Source organism: Protopterus annectens, chromosome 7.part1, assembly GCF_019279795.1.
Source record: "Protopterus annectens isolate FY-2018-M chromosome 7.part1, PAN1.0, whole genome shotgun sequence".
NCBI classification, from domain to species: domain Eukaryota; kingdom Metazoa; phylum Chordata; order Ceratodontiformes; family Protopteridae; genus Protopterus; species Protopterus annectens.
The window spans coordinates 391,840,775-391,858,353 of record NC_056740.1 but is presented as its reverse complement, the minus strand read 5'-3'; the positions used below and the strand labels follow the sequence as shown (position 1 = coordinate 391,858,353).

The following is a 17,579-nucleotide window of genomic DNA, read 5'->3' as shown; positions in this document are numbered from 1 at the left end:
AGCTGGGACCCCAGAAATGTGTCTCCCTACTCTGTATAAGAATCCCCTTATATAGTTGGAGATCTTGGGACCTAGATTCTCCCAAAAGATCTGAGAGTCTGGATGTTATGTGCTGTATTTTATGCCTTATTTCTGAAAGACACTTAATTGTTAACTGTTCTCTTTTCTCACTGCAAGCCAGAACAGCTATATATGTACTCCAATTGTGTGTGTGCCCACAGATAAAATCAGGGATATTATTATTACACACGCATCCCCCCCCCACACACACACACACACATATACAGTGACACTGCCACTGAAAAGTAAGTTCTATCATAATATGCTAAACTGGTGGTATAGTATGTCTTTGGGGTATTGCAGTAAATCAGAGCACCTGGATAAAACCCACAGACAGGCAGGGTGACTTTGCAAACTACACACAAAAGGAACCACATCCAAAAACTGAATCAGAGAATTGTGAGATGGCAATGCTTCTCACTGTACCGCTGTACCAGTTATCAGTTGCTTTCACATACATCCTGCCCAGATCACCAACAATAGCCACTTACTATATAAAATGCTGATGTCTGAGTGTGATAAAATGTGAAAAAATATTATGACCAACCTTTTACTCTCAGATGCACTGCAACCTCTCCCACAAATTCATGCACACATACATGTGTAAGCCATATCTATGATAATTTTACACTGGTTTCAGAAGATATATGCATTGTATGACACAGCTCTTGACAAGCCTGATCTGTGACTATTTAACTGTGATCAAACAACAGCATGGGTAGGTCAATTTTATACAAAGTGACTTCTATACCCATCAGCTGCATACAGTTTTTCTGATTTTGCATTCCTCTAATATTTGATTATGATTAAAAATGGCCACAGTTAAATATTGCAATTTACTTCACACATATGCATTAGTCATGTAAATGCAGAATAATTATCTTTTAAACTGAGCAAATGTCACCAGGATCAATCATTTTTTTTCTCATTTTCATCCACAAACAGCCTCTTATAGCCTCTTTGTTAACTATAGTTATGACAGATGTCTGATTGTGATTAAAAATAGCAGCAGTAATGTATCTCAGTTTTGTTTCATATAAACACTAGCAAGATAAAAGTGTTCCAAACTGTTTCACTCACATGTGCATCCACCTTTAAAAGCCAGAATAATGACTGATTTATGTGTGCAAATGACAAGAGAGACAGTCAGCCTCTATACCTAATAATTATAGCCACTGTGTGTTCACCTCAGATGACTGACTATGAAAACATAATTGTCACAGTAATGTGCTTCACATAAATAATAGCAATAGTAAAATTTTCTAACTTGCTTCACAAAAAAACATACATTAGATCTACAAAGTCAGAATAATGACAGTTTAGCTTTAGCAAAGGACAAATTGTTAATTTTCTTTCTCAGACAGCCCCATGCCAATGGATTCGTTATATCAACTGTCTATATTGTAAACACCTTACATGTCTGATTATGATAAAAATGTCCAAAGTAATATATTTAGCTTTGTTTTACACAAATAGTAGTGGTAGTAGAGTATTCCTGCAAAGTCAAAATAATGATTGTTAAACTTGAGTAAGTCTCTCTCTCTCTCTCTCTCTCTCTCTCTCTCACACACACACACACACACACACACACACACACACACACACACACACACACACACACACACACACACACACACACACACACACACACACACACACACACACACACACTAATTGCAGCCACTTCATTGCCTGTACACAGCAAAGATGTCTAATTGTCATCAACTGAATGAATTATCATGTGCAGGCATAGAGTGCAATCCCCTAGACATACACACACACACACACACACACACACACACACACACACACACACACACACACACACACACACATTCACATGCTCACATGCAGTATTTAGAAAATACTTACTATCTCTCCAGCTGGCTGACAGTGGAATCATCAGAATCAAAGACCCTCGAGTCCCAGTATCAATAGACAAAGATGGGTTTTAGGAGCCCATCTAACAGAAAACATTCACCTCTAGAAAGTACTCTTGCTAATGGTACAATGCATGACACATTCTATTGCTTATGGAGATGATCCATCAAAATCAGGATTATATTGGTGTTAGGGGAGATTTTGTAGGCTGACAATGATCCAAAAGGAGTGAAAGGTATGAAGCAGAGTCTCCCTGTTACACAAAACATTCTTGGCTCCCTGTTTCTAGTAGCCAGTCATCTATATAGGGAAGTAATTCTTCCCTTGCAGACTCTACTGGGAAGCTATTACTGATGTACTATTTTGAACACCCTTGAGATGTGAGGGACACCAAAGGGAAAAGTCTGGCTTCTATTCAAAAGTGCAAGGATCTTCCTAATCACTTTCTGATCTCGATATGCAGGTAAGTGTCTTGAAAATCTGAAGAGCATATTCAGCTTTCTCTGAACAGTAAAGGAAGAAGAGACAGAAGGGTCACAATATGAAAGGATTCTTTTGGATTAAAGTGTTCAGGCCATTCAAGAGTGAGAGATGTGAAACAACTTCATAAGACACCGTTTGGTTATCACTTCCTTTACTCGTGCATCTCTTCTTATCTAGGACTAGAACATGACTGGTGTATGAAAGAAACATTTTTCTCTGCCTCCTCCAACAAGGAGTGGTCAAATTTGGAGACAGGGTTGTTGCTGGTTGCACATAGAGATTCCCAGTCTCCCTGAAAATGCAAATAATCTTGGCCCTTGATGTACTGCCCTTACTACTGGCAATCCAATGAGATCTGCTGATTTCCATTGGTGTTTTGTCTCCAGACTTGTAACTGTCAGTGGAATTAGTAGCACTATGTTTCTGTTGACTCTGTGTCTTCCCTGTAAAGCAGTGTTGGTGGGAGTGAAATGTCATATATGCATTAGTAGAGGGTTGCTCTGTTTCCTTCATTGATCAAAATGACTCAGTTTCTAGTCAAAACAGCAAGGAGCCCATAACAGGTGCTTTAATATACTCTATAAAGGAAGTAAGACAGTGCTAGGAATACTGAGTTAAGGCTATGACAGACCCTGATACCGTGACAGGCCCATCCATGTCTTCATGTATGACTTGAGAAATAAGGTTGCAAGCTATAGAAGCCATGGAGGCCAGTCCATAAATTATTTCTAAGATCACTATTAGGCACTTCCTCATTCAAATTCTGCAGTTTGTCTAACCACCCTTGCTAGAAAATACAGAATTTGAGTCAAGTACTTGATTACCCCCATAGATAGCATGAAACACATAAGCACACACTTTCCCAGTCTATCCACAGCACTGGACTCATGAATCGGAAGATTGATAGTTAGAGACCTAGTAGCTGGGTTCCTCCTAAGGACTGATACTGAGCCAGTGTGGCAAATGGATTGGGTATCCCTGCCCACAACAAACACACTGCTTAAGGAGATGGAATATTATTTTCCTTTCAGTGAGGGACATGGTATCTGCATGTTCACAAATGCAATTAAAGATACCTTATTGGGTGCTACTAAGAATTAAAAAAATAGGAGGACTGTTCTGCAGTCCTACCATTCTCCTGGGTGACAATCTGGGGCTATAATGTGGCAAAGTGGTAGAAATATCCTTTCTTCATCATCCATATCCCCCAAAAATCTGCTCATTGTTTTGCAAACATTCTGCATTTTTAGTCTGAAGATGAAAAATTTGCTGCCACCTTATGAATGTAGGTCAACCCGTACTGGTGTAGAAGATGTACCACCACCTAGGGCTGTGTGAGTCTCACTGGGAAAGTGGTGCAGGAAGGCAGAAGGCTGTCAGAAAAGGACTACTGGTATGACAGGACATGGTTGATATAGATGTACCTCTCTTTAAAACTGATAGAGAGGAACTACCCCCTGCACATGAAAATAAAGTTGATGGAAGAGAACAAAGTTATTGAAAAGTGACAGCCACTAGTAGCACAGATGTCTCTGAAGCAGATGCCTGTCCAACCAACACTGAGTGGACCGATGTGAAGTAAACAGATATCAGGATGATTAATGTTGGTAGAACCAGCACTTACTGTAACAAGTCCATTTAGATCAGTGCCTTAAAGACAGGCATCTGTGGAGCTGATGCCCGTTAAGAGCTGTCAGGTAGCTTCAACACCAGTTTAAAAGGAGACTAAAGTCCAATAAGACATGGATTATCTAGCCTTTTCATAGCCACTTCCAGTTTATTATAGACTTTATCTTAAAGGACGTACATCTGCCAGACAGGAAGTGTAGGGGAAGCTGAATAGAAACATGTGGGTAGAAAGACTTGATAGCTACATGTGGTGGTAAACAAAATGGGTTCCAGTGTAACAGCAGGAAACTCGGTGTGGTAACAGGAGGCTCAGTAACTATAACAGTTGTATCTTGGTATTGGATTCTGTCTGTTATTCCATTAACTTTTGCAGATTTTCAGATTCTTTAGAAAAGTAGTGTGCTTGCTTGTGATGCTTTTCACAGATTTGGCAGTTCTTCCTGATGAAGAGACCTGTAAGATGCGGCAACTGGATCTTGCTCCATTTTCTAGAGTTCCTGCTGCTCTCTTTCAGCTTTTTCCCAGTTAGGGGTCACCACAGCAAATCACTGGTCTGCAGATTGATTGACAGTGGTGATTTTATGGTGTTAAGTTGCCAGCTCAGCATCCAACCTTCACAGAAGGCAGATGCACCTACCTGCATTTCTTTAAAGGTTCACTCAACTGCAGGGAGGACATGCATACTCCACACAGAAGGCACTCCAGCCAAGAATAAACCAGAGAGCTTCTTGTTGTGAGGTGACAACACTGACCGCTGCACCACCATGCCCTACATTTTCTAGAGTTCCTGGAAAATCAAAATCCTCTGTAAATTACATTGCTATGCCCACTACTGACAGACCATCTCTGGGGGTCATATGAGAGACCTAAACAAAATTAAACATTTTCAGTCTTTGCAGGGGTTTTTTCAGGGGATCTACTGCTCCAAAGACACGTTTATGTTATCATGGCAGATAAAATGGTCAAAGTTCTGTATGAAACACTTGCTTAAAAATATCTCTAACAGAATAAATGTTTAAAAAAGATGAAAAACAGGAACTGAAAAGGCAAAGTAGGCAAAATATTTAAGGATGGCAAGAAGGATTTAAAAAAAGTTGTAGAAACCAACTTTTCACCTAGAAAAAAACATATTTTTCATTTACGTAGCCAGGGATCCATCAAATTTGTGACCAAACTCTTTAATGATGAGAATGAATTTAAGCATTCTGACTTGGCTGTACCTTATAGAGGTTGTAGGTGGGTTTGGCTGCCTGGAAAATGTTTGTATGCCAAGCTGTCCTAATATGTGTAGCATCAGTCCTGTTTGTTCTTATAGCAAACCTCAGTAATAACAAACCCATGTATGAGCCCTAATAGTTACATCCTATATTAAGGCCCTCTATACCTTGTGAAAAACATCATGCCTTTCACTGATGCAGAGACCCTAACAGAGATTTTATATGCACCTACAATCTCCATGTACAGGTGTCACAAGGATTGCGTATGTAACAGGCCAACATGTGGGACATTACTCAATCTTACAGATAGCATCTTCTCTCAATAACCCTGCCAACTAAGCACTGAGAATGCCTGCTAAGACCCCATTTTCAACAGAGCCTCAGGCACTGGATGTATCACCTGAAATACCTTTTCTCATCCACCTGGGAAAGGGGAGCAGACAAGCCTTCATCACTATCTGCCCCAACTAGACCACCAATCTCCCAGATAGCAGTCAAATACAGGTCATTGGTGGCACAGGAGAATGTTTGAATATATTGTGTGGACCTCTTTATTATTTACACCAGTTGTATCATACAGTTCTTTCTGTCTCATTGCTGTGAAGGAAAGCATATTTAATATATTTAACATCACCAGTTGTATCATACAGTTCTTTCTGTTTCACTGCTGTGAAGAAAAGCATATGTAATATATTTAACATCTACCTCATTAATATGGTGTTGAGTATTCTACCTGTCATGTGGAGACTGGGGTTCAAGTCACCAATGGGGGAATGGTTGCATCTTTTTTTCCTAGTGTCAGTGTCTCAACAGGTAACACACTTCCCTTTGCTGCTGGAAGATCAGCAGGCTGTGGATTCTTTTATCTGACAGTTAGTACAGAGGACTGAGACTATGAACTGTTAACAAGCTAGTTCCTGTAGTTCAAGGTTTGGTTCCCAAAGCCTCCATTTGCCTGCTGTGTGACTCTGTGTACATCACTTAACCAGAGTATGCTCTGTAGTAATTAGAAAATTGAGCTAAACTCCTCAGTGGTCCAGTCAACCACATGTCTAATATCTCTCTATGAATATACAGACTTAAAGATCTACTATAATAATTTTTAGCTGCCAAGGCCTTTTGTCTAAGTAAGTCAAGAAGATAATGCCTAAATGACAACAGTTAAAAACATATTGGAGTTATGCTGAACAATATTCTAAATGAAGACAATGTACCCATCATAAAGTCCACCATGTTCATAGTACATAAAATGAATAAATAAGATCTGAGTGTAGCTCATAATGCAAAGGATCATTATGTAAGATGATGGCACCCATATGGGCCATGATGTCCATGGGTAATGATACTCATATTCAGAATTTATGTGTTAACATTTTGGTTTAAAACTGTTCCTCACCACATGGGTTATTAATGTTTGTCTTGCCAACTAGAACAAAGGATCCAATGTATAACTTCTTGAACAATCTTGTGTGATAGGACAAATTTCATCAAAGCTGCTGTATCCTTCTGGAGTTGAATATTTTGAATTACAATAGAGAATCATGCTAACAGTTGCAGCAAACCTCTTTCTTCTCTTGCAACAAAGGTAACTATATTAAAAGAGAGGTACCTATACTTTTCTAATATTGTACCTAACCAGTGATATCATGATTCATCACCTCTAGTTTTGTCAAGATTCAGTAAATTGTTTCTATTTTATGGAATATTTGGACTGCTTATGGCTGGTTTTGTTTTGCCATGGTTTGTTGAAGTTACTATGCTTTTGTGGGGAGGCACAGACTTTGTTGAGTCACAGTCAATTAAATATTCAATTCATCAAAATATAACAATGGAAGTCAATCCATCAGCTCTGAGAAAAAAGTTCTAAATGGACCTACTCCCTATGCAGGGCCCATGGTAAGGCTTCCTTCCTGGTAATGTGATCGGGGCTGGAATTAAATCACTTTTCAATGTGTTTTCTTCAGTGAGTTGCATTTGAGTGGAATGGTAACTCAAGCACATGATACAGATCCATTTTTTCAAGTTAATATTTACTGCAAGATGGGTTGGGTTGGAATACAGTGAAAGGATAAAATGCTATTAAAACGAGTATATTTTTGCTCGAAGGTTGCGAAGCCCCAGAATTTGTTTATTTAGTGATTGAGGGTGTGGATGTAAAAGTTCCAAAATCAAGGGGTACAGGGGGCATTGTCACCTTGCAAATACAATTTGATAATTTATATTTTTCTTTAATGTTTCAAATTTGTATTTTCCAACTGATTAAATTGTTGACAGTCTAAAAAGTTGACTGCTGTTAGTAATTCTTCAGTTCTCCAGAACACAAGACGTTTTGAATCATTATGGATCCATCTATCTAGTCATTGGATATTTTATTAAAACAATAAAACAAAATCACAACTACAGTGTAGAGAAATCAACTAAAGTTCATCTGTATTTGTATCTTGAAGCTTTGATAAAATTGTTTTTTTAGAAAAAGTTCTCTCATTGACTGCAAGTATAAATACATAAAAAATGAAACAGAAGTTCAAAACATTCAGCAACCCCCATGACTTGCAATTAAGATCAATATAGTATAATCAGAACTGCTCATTGGAACCATTTATTGCCTGTATTTGAACAATTTACTGTACAAAATTCATTGTATACAGAACAAGGTAACACAATATTGCATCTTTGTAGAGTCAAAGTTTATAATATTAACATTTTTGTTTGGATAACTGTAAATGTTATTTTGTGTTTATAAGACCAAAACAATTAACAGATTCAAAATTCATGTGTCTATTACAGGAATTGATAATTGGAAGACAGGGGAGGAGAACACCACACATAAATTTCAGACCATCGAGAAAAACGGATTACCCCTTATTCAGTCATCATTTTACGGTACTCATATTATGTTTCCTACTATTTTCAGATTATAAGCAAAGATGCCCAGTGATGCTATTATTTTTTATTCCTTGCTTTGCTAAAATAATGATGAATCAGATTATGAGTTATTAGAAATAATTGCATATGGGGTTATCCATTTTTCTCTGAGGTCTATGCACAAATTATATTACATGACATGAAATATCTCTTCTACTTAATTTAAATCAGCTAGACATTTTCCCACTTCTGAAATGACGAAGAGTCAACCATATTTTTAAGCATTAATCATATTAAATTAAAGTAAGGCATATTTCTGAATATTTTTCATCTCATTTAGAATTTTCTATGTAAGAAATCCCTTTTGTTTCCTTTTATTGCTTTTTGCTGCCTTGAATACTATTAAAGTTCTGATCTCCCATTTTAGCAGCAATATTAATAAGTATATTTTATATAAATCTTTAATGTGTTAAATAAAAGCTACAGTTTGCATATTAAGTTTTCTACACATCTCTGTTTCTAGAAGTTGATAAAATGTGTTCATCTGTTGCTTTACAGTAATGTGAATAAGTACTGGTCCTATATCAATTCTCATTAAAATAACATTCATTTAAAATCTGAGATTTCATCCTACTCATTTTTTCTATTTATCTTTGTCATGCTTACATCTACGAATATCTTCTCATAAGTGTTACATGTTCACTACATATTCTGATGCTACTGATTACATTTTTAGCCTTCGAATTACTATTGCATTTCTGGCTATCCCTCATAAATCTGATTTTCTCAGATAAAAGTGTTTTGCTACTTAGCAGGGGTTCCACAGTTTGTGAATTATATTCTGTTTTTTTAGTATGTGATGGTTTTAAGAAGTAACTTTTGCCTGTTGTATGAAAGCAACCATAAAACTCTTACTGACTCATGTATGAATAGGCCAAAATCTTTCAGATGCAATTTCTATCTTGCATGTTAACCTTTCATAATGCAGCCTAAAATATCATGTCACTTTGCTGAAGAAAATTGTGCTTCTTGAAATCAGTAGAGTAGTAAAGTGTTATTTATGTTTTCTTATGCATTATTCAGTTTCATTTTCTTATGCAAATGGTCTTACCCGTTCACATCAGTTGTAATAAATGAACCTGAAATCTCATAACAACTCTTCTTTCATTAACATTTGGGTTGAGGAACATAAATGAAAGTATGCAGTACTGTCTTTTCACCTAAAAATGCAATCTTAACCACATATGTTCTTTGGTGTTAAGTAAAACCTTTGCACTTATGGATATACACAGTTTTACTGTATATGCTTTGCTTATGCCATATTTAATAAAGTTCTGTTATATTACGGCATCGAAAAACCTGTTAACTGAACGACTTTATAATAGAAAATGCCGGTAATAGAACTCACTTTTGTGGGGGACTGTGCCCCCCCCCCACTAATTATATATACCAACTCTGAGATCGCACTACAGTGAAGAAAGGGCAAATTTTTTGATCTTCACTGTACCGCGATCTCACAAAACACACTTCTGTTACCGGCATTTTTTATTATAAAGCTGTTCGATTAACGGCTTTTTTGTTGCTGTAATATAGACCCATTTAATAAAACCAATCTGTAAATGCCCCTGTTTTCTGAAACTCTATAGGATATTGAAGTATAACTCACGAAGGATGCCTGCTAATGATAATATGTTCCTTGATTCTGTTTATGATACTAAGAAGTCTATAATACCTTCGGTTCTTTTATCACTAGAGGTTTTGCTTATTTCTAATTGTGTACTCTATCTCCTTGTTGACTTCAGTATCTGTTTTTATTACTGGCCTTTGAATTTTTTTGTAATCATTGTATGTAACCACTGCTCAAAGATGTGGATTCTCTACACATATTTTCTCAGGTTCTGTTTTCTCTATTTGTTTCTAGTAGAATGTTCTGCATACACTATTATTTTATATTTTATAAGTCCCTGTGGATTACACAAGTCATTTTAATCCATATTAAGCCATATACATTTTATGTAGAGACGCATACGCATCAACATAGACCCAAGGCAAACTACTTTTAATAAAAACTGAAAAATTAGAAGTTAACATTTGCATTCAGTAATATAATTTCATAAGACTGATGCAAGTTAAAAGAATACTCATTTAGCAATTTACATATTTTAGATCTAAAGGTATTTTATGGTAGGAGTAGTGAATATGCCAAACACCATTCCAATAGGAGTAAAGTCATGTGCTTCTTCAACTACCCATGAAAGTGTACACAGGCCTGCCTAATCTAAAACAAAAGTTATCCACTGATAACCCATCCAGTCAAGAAATATTTGCTATTGCTACAGCCAAACCAAAAGGAAAAATTCAAGAATTTTCTGAACCAGTGAACAATGCATGTGGTGTCTAATGGAAAGAGATAACACCTGGATGTCTGTTCATAGGAAACATGGAAATTACAAAGCAATGGAGTATCATGACCATTTGCATTTTGCCACTCCTCACCCTTAGGCCATCCCCCCTTTCTCTAGGAGGACTAAGCCAGTCAAGCCCAGGGTAAATTTTCGGGTACCTATCCAAACATTCTATGTTCTGTTTGAAGGATGATAGCGTATTACACTGCTTAATTTGCAGGGTCATTCTGTTCCAAAGTTGGAGAAGATGCTATGAAATGAATATGTGTCTCTATTACATTTAACTTATCTGCTGGTAGAAATTTAAGTCCCTGGTCCTGGTGTTTGTGGATCTGTTAGACTTTTGGAGGTACAAGGGAAGCCAGCTGGGTCTCTAATGGCAGTAAAGCGAAGGCATAGGTCTAGCCTTAAGAGTTTATAAGATACTGAATATAGGGAAAGTGCTTCCAGTCTCTCCTGGTAGCTGAGGGAAACAGTCAAATGGTACCTGCTAGTTTGTCAGATCACCATCATGTATTCACACTCTATACATGGAGGAACAGAGGTACCTAATCCTTTACTGCCTATGTATATAGCCATACCTGGTTAAGAGCATCCAGGGCTCGGTATGTCATCTGCTTAAATAACAATAAAGCTGCCCTTTGTTTTCCGTAGTAAGAGAAAAACAACAACATAAGTACCTCTTGCTGTGCACCTACACATTTCCCATGTCTTTCCATTACAAACACATCACCCATGCTTCCATTACCACCAACTCCCCCCAATTGTTTCCTTTGGAGTCCTGATACTGTCAGCTTCCTGACACTACATTTTCACAGTCTGAATGGAAACTGGAATAAATACTACACTGCTTTTCAGGGTCAGCTGGAAACTCCAAGTAGCATTTCAAATCTGTGCACAGCCTACTTATTATTGTAATAATTGCTACCAATGTTTACAATGTTCATTTACAGAGTTATGCTTTATAAACTATACATATCAGTTAATTCTGTTCTATACTAAAGGTGGGATCTCCTGTTACAGCTCTAAATTACATTCTGAGAAAGGCTGAATAAATATAGTACATTTAAAGTTTGTGAAGCAGGAGATGATGACGCACATAATGAGACTATGCACCAACAGCACTGAAACTTGCTATTATTATGATTCTGCATTGAATCTAGGAATGCAGACAATGCCAAGTAGTTGGTATTTCTTTTTGCTTTTAAATCAATCTATAATTTTGCCATCTTTTTTGCAGTTGCTGTCACCTACTTACTAGTCAGCACCGACAATTTCTTGTTTATTTCTATATCTCCTGTCACCTACTTACTAGTCAGCATTGACAAATTCTTGCTGGATTCTCCATTTATTCATCATCTACTAGCAATTTTATACAGCTAAATGCAGAAAGGTGTGTTTACTTTTCCATTTACATCATAATGTTTGTAGCTGTAAACTCTTAATTTAACTAATATTTGTGTAGGATATTACTTTGCATCAGTAAAAAAAATCTGGATAAGAGTGATGAGTTAATTAAAGGGAAAAAAGAGGTGTTGTGAAGATAGCTTTATTTCTACCAATAGCAGTGGAGTGGTATGTCCTGGTCTGGAGTAATGAACAAAGTTCAGTAGACAGTGCCTACAGACAGATATCATGAGAGAGGTCCACAGAAAGGTCACAAAGATGGTACTGGCATGGGAGATTAGTCTGTAAGGACAGAGTGAAGGCATTAGGGTATTTATAAGCTGAAGTATATGGGGAAAGAGATGTAGAGCGCACTGTGAATACATGTAATCTGGACCAGACCAAGCGTAAAACATTCATCTCTAAAGATGTTCCAGAATGTAAACTGGAAAAAATAGACATGGATAGGGATGATGCATCACAATCATTATTCTACTTAAATTTAGCAAATTAATTATGATCAAAGCATAGTTCATGGTGATACCCTCCTTCATTTTCTCTTATTGATATGTATGTGATCCTCATAGCTCTCAACTATCCAGATTTTTGCAGAATGTCCACATTTTTGCTTCATATATTTGGTCTGTTCTTCATAAAATTTGTGGGTTTCTGGCAAATCACTGGGGATTGAATTCATTAAATTATGATACACATTTGAGTTTCAGACTTTATAGCCTTCAGAAAATTAATGGTAACACAAAACCTGTTATTCTAGCAACTTCCTAAGTGTTTAAGAGCAATATTTAAAATCTGTCCACATTTTTAAGCCTTTTTCCCTCCATTACTTTAGGCTTTGCCCAAATGTCTTGCACTAAAAGGTTGAGAGGTATACTGATCCTTAAAATCATGACTCTAGTCTATAACTTTCTGAACTGTTGTAATGGACTCTGATGCCATAACAGTTGAAGAATTATCGCAATAACAGTTTACAAAAGTCATTCTATAAAATAAATGAGAGTAGCAGTGCATAGATATTCAGTAGTTAAGTATGTCAAAGGAACCTTTGTGGAGAAGGTCTTTTAAGTTAGCACTTCTAACCACTTATATGTACATGGCAGTACTTTTTTCTAATACTACGTTATTCAAAATGAATTAAACAATTTCTTGATGGTTTAAGATCTTTAATGCATTCTGAGATTTTACGTATTTCCAGGCAGCCTTATAAATTTGCATTCATTTTGGTAGACTTGTAACCACTTAATCACAATTGTTTCTTCTTTTTATTTACTCCTATAATTTCATTCTGAATACTTTTTAAAATATGTTTATTTATTTTTCCCAGCATGCAAACGAAAAGAACAAGAACATGGCAAGGACAGGGGAAATACACCAAAAAAGCCCCGGTTGGTCTTCACAGATGTCCAGCGTCGAACTCTACATGCAATATTTAAAGAAAATAAGCGCCCATCCAAAGAATTGCAAATAACCATTTCCCAGCAGCTAGGGCTGGAGCTCAGCACCGTCAGCAACTTCTTCATGAATGCGCGGAGGCGGAGTCTGGATAAGTGGCAAGACGATGGCAGCTCCAACTCTGCCAACTCATCGTCCTCAAGCACTTGTACCAAAGCGTGAAGGAATAACTGCAAACTAATCCTCGGTGGAAAAGCTTTAAAAAACAAAGACCAGGACCTCAAGACAGCAGATTACTTATCTGAACTATCTGAAAAGACAATAGGATATTTTAAATCCAAAGAAACCAAAGACTTCATTCACCTGCATTAAGACTTTGTTCTGCAACACCGTTTGGTAGAGTAGAACATCAGGCAAAAAAAAATGCCACTGGTCATACACCTTCATTCATGATCATCGTTCAATGTTTTTGGCTGTTTGGTGGTTTGGAACATAGTGATTGTTGTCAATGAATGGACATCACTTCAAACATGACGCATTTCATTTCTACAAAATATCGCCATGAAGGTGTGTGATGTGTCAGTACTGTACATTTGCCAGTGGTAAGAGACATTGTCAGGGCTGGTCTGATGATCAGCTTATATTGTGGCATGGTCAGGCCATTAAAGAGTCAGCTGTCTTCATCTGGACACTGAACTGATTCCAGATCTCCCTGTTTGAACATGACAGCTCCAAGATCTGGATACATTGCTCAAAGGTCTGGATAAAGTGTTCAAATCTGAGGGAGTTATAATGAAAAGCACCTAATAAAATGCATTCTCTTTGTTTGTTAAGGAGTATCCAAAAGAAAACTTGTTAAAAAATGGAAAACATCACCACTTGTAGGGAAAACTCGGTACCAAAGAACATAGTTAATACAGCAGGTATTTTTATTACACATTTTTTAGCATTCAGAGATAGTTTTTAAGTAAAATAATACAGATTTTAGGTATAAAGTAAACTATATTACAGGAAAAAAATCTAATGAAAGTTAAGACTGTTATATAACAAAATAATTTTTTTTCTGAAAGACAAATTTATAATCAGTTACTCCTTTCTTAAAATCTTTCTAGTTTGTGTTATAGGTCAGCTTTTTTTCATAATCAGGAACATAAATTATTAATCTAAACTAAAATGTGCAGATGCCTGATGGCAGAATATTTCCAAAGAAGAGCTTCTTCACTGTCTAATAATTAATTTTAAATGTCCTTGATGAATTGTGACCAAATAGTATTAGATCTTAAAACATTTTGAAATACAATGTGTACATCCCCTATGACCACAATTCGAACCAGAAAAGAAATGATTTCTCTAGAGTGAGCTTATGTGTGTTACTAGTACTCTGAGAAAAGAATAGAACAAGTGGAAAAGTTAATATGTGAAGATGGCTATTCATATGTTACAGTGCACCAAGGCTGCCACTGGTGTATAAAACCTATGCAAATGAGCAGGAAAACCTAAACAGCACAGCACTGCACTTCAGAGTTAGCATACTCAATACCAAAGTTGTCACATAGCATTGATTTGTAATGCAGTTGCATGTGTCTAGTAACAGGCATTATGCCCCCAGCAAGGACTCGTGAAGGTGCACCCAATTTCCAGTTTCAGTATAAAGCTATCCAAATTGCAAGGTAGTCCCCAAAAATATATAAGGCCAAGGAAACAAAGTCACACGCACAAAGCTGTGTATAGTTTCTGGCAAGTCGTATGTGTACCAACTCTTATACATATAGCTGTCACAAGCCATGTAAAAAACACAGTAAAAACTTCAGAAATAGTCGCATAACTTGTTGCCACTATTAATGGAGTAACTTGCTCTGACGTTGTTCCAGTCATCAAGACGGGTTGTTCATCCTTTAGGAAAAAAGCAACAGAGCCTGGAAGTAAAGTAGCATCATGGCATCATGAAGGGAGAACTAGGCTACAATTAAACACTTTTTTCACCTAAAATGCATAAATGGATGATGAACTTAGTGCAGGGTGAAATTTTTAAGAACTGCCTAGTCCATTCCTGTGCAGTAGGGATCCCATAATGCTGTAGTAATTATTCTATACCTCTGAAAACACAAATATCATGAAACCCACAATACACATACCCACACACACACACACACACACACACACACACACACACACACACACACACACACACATGCACACAAGCACACATGCACATGCATACAAACATACACATGCACACACAAGCATATAAAAACATGCACACATGCATACATGCACGCAAGTGCACACGTGCACACATGCAGTGTCTCCTCCAAAAATCTACTGCACACACATTGTATGTGCAATAAATTATTACTGGCTGTATATTAAATAATTTTACTGCCTTCCTTTGGACTTGTGCTGTAAATACATCCCTTTGTAGTCTATTATGGTTTACTACACATGTAAGTTCAGGTCCATATCTTCCACCTTACCTACTACGGAGAGTCCCTCCTGGTGTTTCTTTCTCTGTTTCCAGAGTTCATTACCTTAATCTTTTTGTAAAACACTTCTGTCCCAATCTGCCCAGGCTACTAGCAGTTGTGAGATTATTAGCCCTAATTATCACCAGCAGTACAGAATTCTTTAGTAAAATACAGAAAGGGTGAAAACAGCATGGCGTCACCGTAATAACCTTAATACAACATGCACAAACATACACACAGACACACACACACACACACACACATACACACACACACACACACACACACACACACACACACACACACACACACGCACTCACACACACATGCACGCACACATGCACATGCGTGCACATGCACACACACACACACACACACACACACACACACACAGACACACACACTATTAAACTGCTCAGCTACACGTCAAACATTGTTTAAAATATTTCAGTTGTTTCAAAACACAGAGAACAGAACAGTAACAGCTCTAAATATGTTTTTTTCCTTCGTGGATTATGTTGCTAATTTAAACTTTAGCAACTAAAATGGATTTCTTAAATCTAAACATATTTCTGAATTCGTTTTGATTTCAAACTATTTCCAACTTATCCTCTACAGGCATATTACAATATTTCCTCTGTTTATTTTGCTAAGGCCCTGAGGTGTATATTCTAAACATAAACACTGCCAGTCACACTGAAGTCCCTCTTTTGGTTAGACCAGGAAGTAACATATCAGCATAATCCGTATTCTGGAGTACATGATCAGATAGAACAAACAGTTCTAATACTAAAAAAATTACAATAAAACTTTTGTGATGACCAGAAACAATGCTGTTGACAGATGAACAAAGTATCTAGTTAGATCACAGTTCTGATAAATGCATAAAAACTAAAACTTTTTATGTGACATAAGCCTTTTTGGTGGGTTTTATCCTGTGCTATTGCCTGTATACCTTTGGTTTAATTGCTCCCTTGGACTGGGAAAAATGACCATCTGGAGATGTGCACTGCAGTGAGGCAGAATTCATCAGTAAAGCTTTTATCAGTCGTACATGTGACATTTGGTCAGAGGCATAGTTCATATGACTGAAACACTTAATTATTTGCCTTCTATGCCATAATGCATAAAGTTACAGACCACAAGGCCGTTCTGTTCCTGTAATTGTTTGAATACAACTGCTAACATTAAGTAAATGTATCCACTAATATCATAATCTGAGTCCTACTACTGTATAAATGCATATCCATTGAGCTTGTTAGCAATTCATTTGTTAGTATCTGGTAAGCCTCAGTATTACTACCATTTTGGCAGTTTTTGCAGGGGGTTAAAGATGTGGGCTGAGATTCTTATGGTTTAAGGTTTGATTCCCGCAGTCCTAATGCATGACATTGAACCAGTTATTTAACCAGACCAGGCAACTAGGAAATTGGGCTAGGATCCTTAATGGTCTCCGAGACTACAAGCCTGTGATTTACATGAACTGCTGATAACAGCAAAGCCATTAGCTGATAATTTATATCACTCACTCTTGCACATTGATACAATAATCATGAGCCCTTTACTGAAGCTGGCCATAGAAAACAATAAGAGATCTGAAAGCACTCTGTCACACTGTCAAACAGATTTTTGCATACTTTTGTTAGCAGCAGTCCTTTTTGTATAAATGCCTGGAAGTTGCATATCTGTAGACTGTGAATGTGTGTATGATTTCAAAAGAGCATTGTATCATATAAATGAATTTAGTTTCTGTAACTGATTACAATAAGCTTTCTGCT

The 17,579-nt window shown here is 37.0% G+C and overlaps 1 protein-coding gene across 1 annotated transcript in view; it reads left to right on the top strand.

Moving 5' to 3' along the window:
- The window catches only part of ONECUT1 (one cut homeobox 1), an 86,686-nt gene extending 72,400 nt beyond the window's left edge, over nt 1-14,286 (top strand). The window contains exon 3 of the mRNA XM_044078460.1: nt 13,269-14,286. Coding sequence (XP_043934395.1) covers nt 13,269-13,558 — 290 coding nt within the window. The 3' untranslated portion in view covers nt 13,559-14,286. The remainder of the gene's footprint in view (nt 1-13,268) is intronic.
- The last annotated feature ends 3,293 nt before the right edge of the window (nt 14,287-17,579 follow it).